The 13083-nt window shown below is 33.7% G+C and overlaps 1 protein-coding gene across 10 annotated transcripts; it reads left to right on the top strand.

Moving 5' to 3' along the window:
- Nucleotides 1-477: 477 nt before the first annotated feature.
- Nucleotides 478-12007, top strand: LOC148621345 (patched domain-containing protein 3-like). 10 transcript variants are annotated; one of them, XM_088575535.1, is made up of 7 exons: nt 531-546; nt 744-819; nt 4021-4066; nt 4990-5307; nt 5803-6577; nt 7048-7248; nt 9091-12007. In XM_088575535.1, exons 4-7 carry the CDS (start codon nt 5077-5079, stop codon nt 10497-10499), a joined length of 2616 nt encoding a protein of 871 aa, XP_088431661.1. In that variant the 5' UTR covers nt 531-546; nt 744-819; nt 4021-4066; nt 4990-5076; the 3' UTR covers nt 10500-12007. The 10 variants fall into 10 exon arrangements, with proteins under 10 accessions (XP_088431662.1, XP_088431667.1, XP_088431668.1 ...); XM_088575543.1 differs by lacking the exon at nt 531-546 and having other exon boundaries at nt 568-819; nt 9091-9216; nt 10323-12007; XM_088575536.1 differs by lacking the exon at nt 744-819 and having other exon boundaries at nt 478-546.
- The last annotated feature ends 1076 nt before the right edge of the window (nt 12008-13083 follow it).

Below are 13083 nucleotides of genomic sequence, written 5' to 3'. Positions count from 1 at the left end.
AACCATTCCGTATTACTTCACTTAAATGGCCTTGAAGTCGCGTTCTTGAAGTAGCTCAAGTGCTAATTTTATTTTATTTTATTTTATTTTATTTTATTTTATTTTTTTGGCTCCATAGAAAGTTTAAGATGTTATTCAAATGTGTTTTATTGTCGAAAACTATTTTGAAGTACAGTTTTTGAATAACAGATGGCCATTTACAGGTGAAATAGTGTTTTGCAAAGTTTTTTGTCGTTATGGTGTATTTTTCCCGCAATCTCGTATGTGTGTATACCGGGAACTTTTCGTCAACAATCCTAATTGTATTGCGTATTGATTTCATATAGTTAAAATGTTTTCCCCCTAATATTTGAAAGGAACAGTCCGCAATATTTACACATATACTATTAGCAGATGCATTTCATTAATAACTTTCGTATCTTATTCGAAGTCGTTTACGCTTCATAGGATTTCGATCTATTTCTATCCGCGTAATTTGATTGGTTGTTATTTTTGTCGTTAAAAGAACTAGAGAGTCTTTCAAATCAGCTACTTTTACAAGTTCAGGTAAATCTTGCACACAAATGATTTATTTAATTCGCTCTGATATTGTATATTATAATTACTTTTAGGGGATTAATAATCAATAACGAAAGAAAAGTCTATGTTGACAACATCATATTAAAGATTGATTACAAAGATACAAACATGTAAATGTGTATTGCGTAATGATGCTTTACTCTGTAAATTATATTTTATCTTAGTGACGTATTGCGATATCAAATGCTGAAACCTTAGGATAATATGTGTTGAAATGAACTTCAACGTGCTGAAAGAATTGTAAGTTAGATTTTTAATTGATTTTAAAGCTTAATTTCATTGAAGAATCGATTGCTTAGTGCTCTATGCGTATCTATGTAAACGCATATTAATAAGGATGACATTTATCCACCTATCGTACACAATGTATTACATTATTTTGAGATGAAGTGCTCTCTTTTATATTTTTATATGAATGTTTCTTTTTTTTGTTTGAGCAAGTTTGAGAATCATATAGAAATTGGTAATTTGTCATTCACTTCTGTGAAATAATATAATGATGCACATTTCCGCGGGTTAATGGATTTTACATTGTATTTTCCTATAAACCATTAAATGTATTTCGATGCTTTCGCGGTGACTAATAAACAACTTTACAGTTTTAAAGTCTAAATTCCAAATTTGATACTCTACCGTCAATTACCATATAATTATTACCGGACTATTCACTATTTACTCTCAGACAAAATAATATATATATGACTCTATCGATATGAAAGGCTAGAGTACCTGATGAGGATGTATGGCATTGGTCATCTTGACCTATATGATATCCGTAACACAAGGTGAACAGATACGAATATAAGTTCATCCTGACTAAATATAAAAAAGGTAACTGCTACCTCTTATGAGTAAATTGAATATTACAGAGGGAATGACAGTATTAACTTATTGGAAATATGCAGCAAATAGCCAACTAGAAATTCTGTTGAACCCAACAAGTGAAAATAAATATTATGAAACAATATAAGAATCAAAATAAACGTAAACATGTTGCAGTTCCATCCTTAATCATAGGAGGGATAAGACAGATGTTTATATATATATAAGTTTACGTTATCTTCCCTGTATCAATTTGATCCGATGGAGCAGTGTAGCGAATAGAGTCGTCACATTCTGAGACGTTGTATAATATTGATTTGTTGTGACATGCATCATTAATTTGATCCTCTATCCTACATAATAACACCTAGATGAACTGTCCCGTACTACCATACATCGTGTACTAAGTTACAGCCCTAGATTAATCCTACGAGGAGGAATGACCCGGCCAGCGAAAGCTATATTTTATATAGCCTAGCTGGCCGAGTGGTCTAGGGCGCTGGACTTAGTGCAGGCGGTGTTGCCATAGATGTCACATCGGTACGAGTTCGAGTCCCGCGGAGGGAACGCCCAAAAATTTGCTTCGCAAATTTGACAGTTCTAACATCGTTGGGAATTTTTCAGACCCTTATATATATATATATCAATAGTAGCAGTGAGGAAACATAATCGTAAATATCTTTTTAGTATTTCCGGAATAAAAAAAAATAAGAAGGGGTCCCCTCGGAAATACATTTCTTTAAAAGATACCCTAATTTGATACCACTAGTCTAGTCTCTATGGGGACATTTTCTCCATAGAAATTTGCTAACAATTTGAATACGTTTATAATACGTTTTGTATATGTATTAATTTTTATCAGCGCGATTTTTAACCGTTGCTAAAAATAGAACACTTTCGAGAGCTAACCATCAGTCAATTACCTATTAAACAACAGAAGCCATAAATAACATGATATATCTTCTCTAAATTGTTAACTACTTACATCTAAATAGGCCTACTAGACAGATACACAATCTAAAGCATTATTGACGTGGTTAGATGTTTTAACACAAGTTTCACAAGGTCCTTATCAATTATGTATTTTGGAATTATTTTATGGGCTATCTTAACTATGAAGAAAAATTCAAGCACATTATAAGTATTAGTATTTTTGGCACTTTAAAACTTTTATTAGCATCAGTTTTGAAATACTTTCTTCAACTTATTAGATAGCATTAATAAAAATCTGACCGGGAGTGATTCATGAACCAAATACAATTATATATCTAATTCAGTAATGGTTATAGGCCACAAAACCAGTTTGAGTTGTTGCAATAAAAACTTATAGATTGCGTATTGGCATTTTACCAGAGTTATCGTTCTTGGTTTGGTTTATTTGGTTGATTTTAGAGGCAGATAAATGTATGGTTTCTAAAAAAAATGCTGACCTGAATAAAGAAAGGACTATCGTTACCTAAATATATAGCATGTGTTGACCTCAAAAACATCGTTGGTTCGGTGAGTTTTTGTACACCATGGATTAGATACGATAACGTAACCCTCCCTACATTAAGCTCCAGAAAATGTTGTATCCAAAATAAAATAAAGACAACATCTTTTCTAATAGTAAAAATGGTCATATCAAATTATTCTCATTCGGAAAAAAGCAAGCTACAATTATCAAAGTGTATTTGAATCAAGGGAATTAATGTAGTATCATTCTCCAGGTACCAGAACTTCATCAAAGTAGACACAATCACCATGAACCAAAAACTAACAGTACCATGAATACTAAAATGGGTTAGGGCAATATTTAATAATACGTAAGTAAAGTGGATGGTCGCACGACAACGACGACTGAAATTTATTACAGGATGCATCAAACACTCATAATATAAATATGTATCAAAACATATATATGTATATATGACCAAAAAAGAAAAAAAAATTACCTGTTCAGTGCAACGTCGTTGTGCTGAATGAGAAGACTTGCACAAAACCCGGAGAACTTAATTCAGTGAAGCGTGACCAAAAAGCCTAAAAGCGGTGAAACATGGTATGAAAAAAAAATTATTTTGATAGTGTAATTTGACTATTTGCACCAACAGAATCAAGGAAAACACACAAGACTTTCCATATCATGCTGGACCATTGAGTTACAATATCACGGAGGTGCACTGAACATGAATATTTCAAGGGCAGATAGATAACTCCAAAGCCTCATTTTTGTAAGACTATCGAAAAAGTTCCGCGCAAAGCCCGTAATGCAAACATCAAATTATGGCCTTTTCAAATAGAGAAAGTATCCTTGAGTGATATTACATTGTCAGATCGGTACCTGATTCTTACAAACACTTACACTTAAGAGATAATACATGCAGTGGATATTGATACCATGGTTATGATTAAACGTGAAATGCGTATGTTGTAAAATTTAGTATTGGAGGAAATAACATTTTATCACATAAATATAAATATCATTTAAACTTGGCCACATTAATAAAGGTAGGAGTTTGTCGTTTATCCGTTCTATTGAAATAAAAAAAAAGAATTAATTTTGTGTATTTTGATGGAACATAATATGAGTAGTTAATATTCAGCATTCATTTTTATATGTAGTTTCTTTTGTCATTGCAGGTAAATTTTAAATATTGAAGTTACAAGAAGGAGACTGGAGATACATGTATGTATAAGGAACTATAACCTATGTGTTAGACTCACACTGGATACATATATTAAAAAGTGAGATTTAAATCGGTTGCAATTTCTGTTGAAGTAATGTTTTCTAAGGTACAACGTTGTAAAAATATTCCATTCAGGGATCAAAACCAGCACCTATTACAATAATACATCATTCAGACCATAATCTGTTTTGAAATAACTTTATTGAATCACATCCCCTTTTAAGTTACTTTTACAATTGTCTGAAGTCCTGATAAATGGATTTGACGTAGTCGATATATATCCCCAAAATTAAATGTGATATACTGAATATTACATGTCAAAATCTGTATCGCATGCTGTATCAACCCGAGACTCATTTATAATCCCAAATGCCACCGGCCCACGGATGATATAGGTCGAGGGTTGATACAGCATGTGATAAGATTTTGACATGGTATGTTCATTATATCATATATTATAACCATACTTCAAGTATGGTCTGCAAAGGAGTATGATATAGGGTATACGATATAGGTCTAGGGTGTGATATAGGGTATGCGATATACATGTAGGTCTAGAGGTGTGATAAGGGGTATGCTATATACGGTAGATGATATAGGGTTTAAACAAACACTTATAATGCGTATACAAAAAAGTTATACTTTAATCTAAATATATGATATAGAATGATATTAATTCTATTGAATTATTCAGAAAGTAATATATTATAAAGTATTGAAATGCCTCTGTAATTACCTGTTATCACTTCTGTAGGTGTTTTGGAACTAGCATCCTTTGGAACCCATGGTACCCATTTTAATTAGCACTGGAAATAAAACTATAATAATGATTTTCAATGTTTTAATTGAAACATATATTATACAAGCAACATTTGTATTGATATTTAATATAAAATGCAGTAAAATTTGAGTTTTTTTTTAGATGATGTTGGTTTTGACTTTATCGAAACCTTCAAACCAAAAAACAGAAGGTGGATATGTGGTATAGTTTTCAAGCACAAAATAATTAATGACAAGACAGATGAAGTGCATTTACAAGATACACAGAAAAGTAGACGAGATCATTGAAGGTGTATTTGGACGCTATGGAAAGTTCATGGCGAATCATCCATTAAAAGTAATTAGTATTGTGTCAGTCATAGAAATTGGCCTGGGTTTAGGCGTCCTTTCAATGGAAAGAGAATCTGGAATAGAGCAGTATGCACCAACTGGGAGTGAAGCAAGTAAAGACCAAAATACGGTATCTATCATAGATATCTTTTTGTGACTCTATTGCAACTCGACAATTAACGAAAAAAATAATATTTTTGCTTATCATGTTAAATGTAACTTAAAAGGCAAGCAAGGGGAATATAAAAATAGGCAGTAATATTAAACTAATGAAAATCTTTGAACAGTTTTGCCTGAAATGTTTGGACAAAATATCCAGAATGATAAACTTGATATATATGTTTTGTAAAGCGATACTTTGTTACTTTGTATGTATTATTTTGGTTATTTTATGTTCTTTGGTGTGTGTGTCTGTTTTCCTTGTCTGAACATTGTCCCTGGATTACATTCTTTTGATTTCCACTAAAATCTTGCTTCCCTTGATTACTCTTTCGAGCCGTTTTTAAGATCAGGTGCGGACAACAAAGGCAATTGAAAGTGAAACTAAATGTTATATGATATGTCAGCCTTTTCAATACTAGTATTTTTTTGATAGCAATCGCAGTAGATTGTAAATTCTTTCCAGGTAAAGTCTTTATTTAATGTCAACACAAGTGAAAACTTCTATCAACAAAGTCTTCATGATTTTGGACTGTACGCTGAAGTCATTGTTCAACTGAAGAGTGGAGGAAATATTTTTAACTATACCTACTGGGAAGACATTCAAAATTTAATCACTTATATAGAAAGGATATCTACTCTCCGTAAAAATGGCATAACTTTTGCATATAAAGACATATGTGCTCGTACCCATGGGCAATGTGAAACTGGAGGGAACATTTTGTTTAACCAAGAATTCCTCGTCGATTTAAAACAGGGAACTGTATCATTTCCGATTTACCAACTGTCAACTGGCCAGCGGTTTTACCTAGATCAGATTATTGGTGGTGCTATTAAAATCTCTGGTAGGGTCTCATCGGCAAAAGCCCTTAAGTTTAGGTATAATCTACAGAAGGAACAACCAGAGCTTGCCTCAATGTGGGAAAAGACATATTTGACTGACATAACATCTTTCACTAACAAAAATATTAGTATAGAGTACTCGACATCCGAAAGTCTTAGCGAGGAGCTAAGCAAGCATGTTTCAGGGGATATCTCATTTTTTCCCGTTTCCTTTACACTTGTTATTATCTTTTCTTGTTTGACATTGATGAGAATTAACTGTGTGGACAACAGTTACTATCTTGGGCTAGCTGGAGTACTGTCGACGGGGTTGGCTATTCTCGGTTCTTTCGGTTTATGCAGTCTATGTGGTGTGAAGTTCGTGGATAGTGTTGGAGCAATGCCTTTCCTGATATTAGGTACATTAATCATACCTTTAGTTGTAATTGATAAGATAACTTTTTTTCACATATTTAGTTTTCATTTGTCTTCTAACGTAAAAAAAAAAAAATTCGTTTATTTTTGTTTATGAAAACGTATTTTTTTCTGTGGGAGTTCGTATCTCTAGTGCTATGGTTTTGTTTGTGTTGTACCGTTACCATTTGTTTCACATGGATAGTCAAACAACTTTAGGTGAATAAGAGAAAAAATGTTGCTATAGATCCTTTTTTGATAATTGAGGGACAGGCGATTTGCATGCGTCAAATATACTTCCGTGAGGTAGGTTTTGGGGTACAACCAAACGATTTTACTCGTGGAAGTGTTTATTGAGCATGCTCATCAACTATCCCGCACTTAACACGAAAAGGTCAACTTGATTAACGGAGTTATCAAACACATGATCACAAAAAACATTTTACGGTATACTTCAAGTTCTCTGTTTTCACAGGAATTGGTGTTGACGATATGTTTGTTTTACTGTCTGCCATAGCTGATACAAATAATGGAGACGACGTTCCTACCCGAATCTCTTCTGCCATGAAAATAAGTGGGGTAGCCATTACAATTACGTCACTTACAGAAATAGTTGTGTTGTGTGTGGGTGCTGCGTCTGTGTTTCCAAGCGTTAGCAATTTCTGCTGGTATACAGGTAATTTGTAACATTAATTACGATCTATGTATTGTTTATTATGACTGATTTTCTGGCCCATGTTTTTTTTTTTTTGTGATGGAGTGTGGGTTTCTCATTTTCGTTTAATTAAATATGGTTTGCTTCCGTCGTTTGTTGGTGGTTTGTTTTTTGCTGTCTCCGTTTTTTATGTCATGTCTATTTCTATTATGTCGTGATTTGGGTATTGCTTTAATTATGGCTTAAAATCTAACATATCAAGCCAGGCTATTAAGAGACTCTAGTTTTGTTATTTTATTGCTATTACTTTCAAAACTCTTTCCTCTTACACCACTAGACCAATTAGAACAAAATTTGGCATGAATGTTTCTAAGGGTATTCATCATAGAATTCGTGTGGGGATATATTTTGATCTGTCAACATACAAGATCGCCGTTACTAAAATTAGGACATAAAGGTTCAACAACATTTTTGTTTTTTTTTTTAATTTATCTCCAAAATCTTTGGTATCCACCAGAACTCAAGATAAAGGAGAATACAGTTTTGCATCTTCTGTGCCATCACTTGGCGTCCGTCGTCGTCAACAATTTTTGCAAACCTCTTCTCCTTTGACACTATATGACCATTTGGAAACCTACTTGGTATGAATATGCCTTGGGGTATCCTGCACAGAACTGACGAGGAGACTTTTGATCCGTCAAAAAACATGACCGTCGTTATTAAAAAAATGGGGATCACACAGTAGTTTTTCGCTACGCTAGAGCAAGTACTAACTATTCTGATTTTCTTGTTCGCCATAAATATCTGCGTAACAAATTCCTAGATCAGGGGTATGAGGAAATGCGTTTCAAAAAGGTATCTTACCAAATTTTTCAAAGATATCAGTCCTTTGTTAAAATATACTAAATTTCTTCTACAATAATGAGTAATGTTTTTGTAAATTGTTCTTTGTGCTGATGTTATCGCTGATTTACCCATTATGATGCAATTACATGCAAATGCTATTTAATCACCACCGGTACATTCACCGGTACATTCAGCCTGCAATGGGAGAGATTAAGCGCGTTGAAAACCTAGATTTAACCAACCATTTCCTTTGAAATGCCCTTACCAAGTCAGGACCATTGCGGTACCAGCTGTTCCTGTTAATATCGATTTATTTTGCCAGGTCTGTTTTGTTCTTGACTTGATTATGGATCGGATTAGTGTTCGGTAATTTTGTTGTTACCATTATATGTCTGTCGACAAACATGGCCATCGTTACTAAAAATAAATCTTTGTGGTCAGACGACAGTTTTACGCATTTATCTTCAAAACAATTAGGTTAAGCCAAATTCTGACGGGGTAAAGGAACGCTCCTATCGTGTGTTTAAAGGAACCTTTCTATCGTGCGTTTGTCGTGCGTTTAAACAAACGTTTCTATTACAGAATGTAGCTTATCAAGCTATGTGTGCGATTTATGCTCTTTAGTGCCTCTTGTTCTATAATCCCCTCTAGAATCCCCTCCTCTTCTTTTAAACTTTTCGGATATGCACCTGTCTTTAAAGATTTGTATCACCAACAAAAAACCTTGCAGCACTTGAAATCTACACCGCTCTGTAGAGTGCATTTTTCTCTCTGACCGTTATCATTTATTTACTATTATTAGTCCGAAACATAACCAATCCTGGAAGTCGTCGCATTCGACTTTTACAAACAGTTTTAGAAACTAATGTAATTCCAGTAGTCATCTTTCTCTCCAGGTGAAGAGGGACGTAACAGTGGTACTTTAACTACAGCAATCAATTTATAGATAACAAGTTTCATTTATTGCCAATAATGAATAACCATTCTATTAATATATTGACTTAAACTGTATTGCAGGTTGTGCAATCCTGTTTTGCTACTTTAATTACGTGACCTTCTTCGTCGGAGTGATGACCATCATCGAAAAACGAGTTCCGAGAAATCTGCATTGGGCAACATGTATAAAGTTGAAATCGAATGCGGGTAACGATAATGAAAACAAGTCAAATGTTGATGTTTTGTGTTGTTGTGATGAACCACAAAAAACAACAGATGAGTTGGAAGCACCAATTGAAAAATTTCCGAAACGGGTGGTCAAGCGCCTGTTGCTCTTTACACCTGCAAAAATACCAGTATTGTTGTTATTTTTTGGGTATTTAGGTCTGTCAGTTTGGAGTGTGACCAATTTCCGGGATGATTTGGACCTTCGGGATCTCGTTTCTAAGGATTCTTACTATTATAAATTTTACAATTTAAACCATAATATGTTTAGTCAAAATTTGTTGCTTTCATTAAATATCTATTCACCAATAAGTTATCGATCAAATTCGACATTAACATCGATCAACTCTTTTCTAGAAAATGCTAAAAAAGAAATTGATATAGAAAATGATTTTCAGATATCTTGGTTACACGCCTACATGCAAACTCCATTGTATGACAATACTTCTGATGTCAATTTCATCGACGGCTTAAAACAATTTCTTTCAACCAAACAAGGTAACCTCTTTATCAATGACGTCACAATCAAAAAGTTTTCTGTCGTTGCCTCGAGGTTCTTTGTAAAAAGTACAAGTCTGTTAACTTCAAGATCACTAGCAGGTCTGATGAAACGTTTACGGGTTGGTTTAAAAGTATCGGATCTCCCTGTTTTTGTTTACTCTCCAGCTTTCATATTCTTTGAACAATATGTCCAAATTATTCCTCAGACCATTCAGACATTGCTTACATGCATACTTGTGGTATGTTTGGTAACTGTATTTTTCATGCCACTTCCGGTTCTTATCCTTCTTGTTACTTTGTCAGCCGCAATGATAATGGTTGGGGTTATTGGATTCATGCATTTTTGGGGCTTGACTTTAAGCTCAGTAACAATGATACATATTATTATGTGTGTTGGTTTCTCAATAGATTTTAGTGCTCGTATATGTCACGCTTTTTTTCAAGCGGAAGGGACTATAAACAATGCGAGGGCAGCGACAGCAATTGATAGGTCAGGAGGGCTAATTTTAAATGGTGCTATTTCAACAATCATTGGGGTCATGATGCTGGCATTTTCAAAATCGTTTGTTTTCTTCTCCTTTTTCAAGGTAATTGTCATCGTCATGGTAATTGGAGCCATGCATGCTACGCTATTGCTCCCTGTAGTTTTATCGTTGGTCGGACCGAATTATTATGTGCCTAAAACAAACACTAACAATACGGAAATCGAAATATCATCGCAAAAAGAAAGCATTGGAGGACAAGAAGAAGAGGAACTTCTATGAAGGCATACTAACAAAATAATGTAAATATATTACTTTGCGTGAAATTGCTTTGCATATAGTATTTTTACAGAAACTTTTGATTATGCGAAAGACACAATATTTTTCTTGTCTTTCAAATTGAATGAGGATGTGGGTTTCGTGTCAATAAATGTTAGTTGCATGTATACTGTCATAAATTTAAGTCATAGGAAAATCCAGTAGCGTTGCTACAATGTATTTCAAGAAGCCAAGACTTCAACATGCTTGCCAAAGTGATTTTTTTTAAATGAACAGCATTTTAAAGAGTAATCGAGGGAAACAAGATGCTAGCGGAAATCAACAAAGAATGTAATCCAGGGACAAAGATGTATAATGTGGAGAATAGAAGTGAAAAATGTTGAAAAACATAGGTTTTAATGCTATTATTTCCTGATAATAATCTTGAATTGAGGGTTTCCAAACATCTTTCGAATTTTTCAGGATCCACATTGAATTAATAACACTACAGGAGTAACAAGTGTTGTGGTACGACTCGATACCCTATTTGACGCTGTGAGTATAGAAGTTAAAAGTTTTTTTGAAAGAAGTTTGGTGGTACATTTTGCAGATCCATCTATGTAACGTTGTTTGTATGGATTCTTGTGGAGTTTAGGAACCCAGTACATAGACGGTAAATCACAACCATCGTCTTTGATAGAGAGACCAAAAGAGGATAGCACAGATTCGTAGTTTTCCACTATCTCTTCTCTGGGAAATGTTGTAACAGCAACAGAATTACCAACAATATTCATAATATTTTTTTTTCGAATAGTAGTTAATTATTTTACTATCTTATCCAGCCCTTTCCTTATAGAGTTACTCTCGTTCAAATAATTATGCCGTCTTGGGTGGCTAATTCTGATTTTACATGGTCGCTCCCCATTACCTCAAATAAATGAAATGCTTCAGGAAGCGTCTTGATTGTCAGGACAAGTTTTAAATTTTATACTCAATGTCATCGCTAAAGACTTCCCTTGCGTCTTGTAATTATCAAGCCTTTTTTTCTCATTATTTTTCTGTCTTTTTTTATCATTATTAAAATGATAATTGTCTTTAAGGAAGTAGACGTAGGTTAAAGGACACAAATCTTAAAAGTCATTGGAACGTTTGTTCTTACCATATTACATCAGTCTCATAGAAGCGTCAAAGTAACTTTGACTGATTTAATTCTGTTTCAGATGAAAGCTTGAAAGGCTTTTATGAAATTGAATATGATACAAACACATCACTGATTTCAAGAGTTATGTCCTATACCCTAGGTCGACCTCCTTAAATTTATTTTATTGTTCATGTTTCATATATTAATTATGTGCTTTACTAGAGCAACACAATTCAGCATTCTTGCACTGAGTATTCATGCTACTCAAAGTACCTTTCAAAATGTGTTATACTGTTTTTACTTTGTTACTTAATAGATCATTTAAAACGATTTACTTCCTATATATTGTATATTTTGATTGTCTGTTAGAAATAAAAGATGCACATCTCGGGCTAATTTGTATGACAATGGGGCAAGATGTTTTTTAATGAATTTCCATTGTTTTTCAGTTATGGAACTTTATTCGTACAAATATGGGGTGATTTTCTGTTTTTGGACCATAACTCATAAACCCATGCAGCAATTGTAATGACATTTTGCTGAATAGTTTATCTATATTTATGGAAGTTCCCATTCAATTTTTGAAAATTTGTGATTTCTGATTAAACGTTATGGGACTTAATTCATAAAAAGGGAGTCTCATATTATTTAACTCTTTTCATTCTAATCAAAATAATATGATTTTACGCTGTGCAAATGATGGACGGAGTTTATTCATGGTTTACGGTGCACTGCCATGTTGCTACATGTATATATGGACGGAATCTCATTCGGTGAGGAGAATGTGTGAGACTTTCTTTTGGGAACGCTTATACCTTTCTACGCAGCCAATAATTTTCAAATTATAAAGTAAATAAATAAATATAAAATCGTATTCATCGAGGTATTATTTTAAAAGACAAAACGGTGCCTCCGCACTTTCGCAATCGTCTACTTCCTTGTCGACAATTTTCGTCACTTTCGTCAGAATATAGCCATTCATAGTTTTGAACTTACATTCTACATACTTGTATATCTATATATAGGACGTTGCTCATATTAACTTGTGTCATACATTTAGTCATAAATAAATTTCAGTGTTGTACCAAGCTTGAACTTTGTGTCAATATTTGTCCCATCTGTTCAAGGTTCGACTCCTGCAGGCATATCTAGGTGAGATGCGCGAACAATTTTATTTCAACATGGTCCTAATTTGTAGAGAAGCGTAATTATTACTTATTTTACGTACGTTACAACTGTTGTGAAATAAAAGATTTGTTTACGGCTTATATTTTTCCTTTCCTCGTTTGTCTACCCCGGACTTGAATTTTTATGAGCAACTAGGTTTGTGTTTCTAGAAAAGCAGAGGACGCTTACCCTACCGGTGCACCTGGTCCATGCTCCCAGTTTTTAGTGGAGTCCGAGTTGCTCATTTGCTTTTGTTACTTTGTATGTATGATTTTAGTTAATTCATGTTCTTTTTTGTGT

This window comes from Perna viridis, chromosome 3 (genome assembly GCF_037379345.1).
Source record: "Perna viridis isolate PV_CMFRI_1.1 ecotype Kerala chromosome 3, ASM3737934v1, whole genome shotgun sequence".
Classification (NCBI taxonomy): Eukaryota; Metazoa; Mollusca; class Bivalvia; order Mytilida; family Mytilidae; genus Perna; species Perna viridis.
Note: the sequence above shows the minus strand (reverse complement) of the source record. Positions and strands in the feature narration are given on the sequence as shown.

Bases quoted from the DNA above. Each gene is read 5' to 3' on its own strand.
- LOC148621345 (XM_088575536.1), top strand. From the start codon at position 5,077: ATGACAAGACAGATGAAGTGCATTTACAAGATACACAGAAAAGTAGAC. The intron at 6,578-7,047 runs GTACATTAATCA...CTGTTTTCACAG, and splicing joins AATGCCTTTCCTGATATTAG to GAATTGGTGTTGACGATATG. The intron at 7,249-9,090 runs GTAATTTGTAAC...ACTGTATTGCAG, and splicing joins CAATTTCTGCTGGTATACAG to GTTGTGCAATCCTGTTTTGC.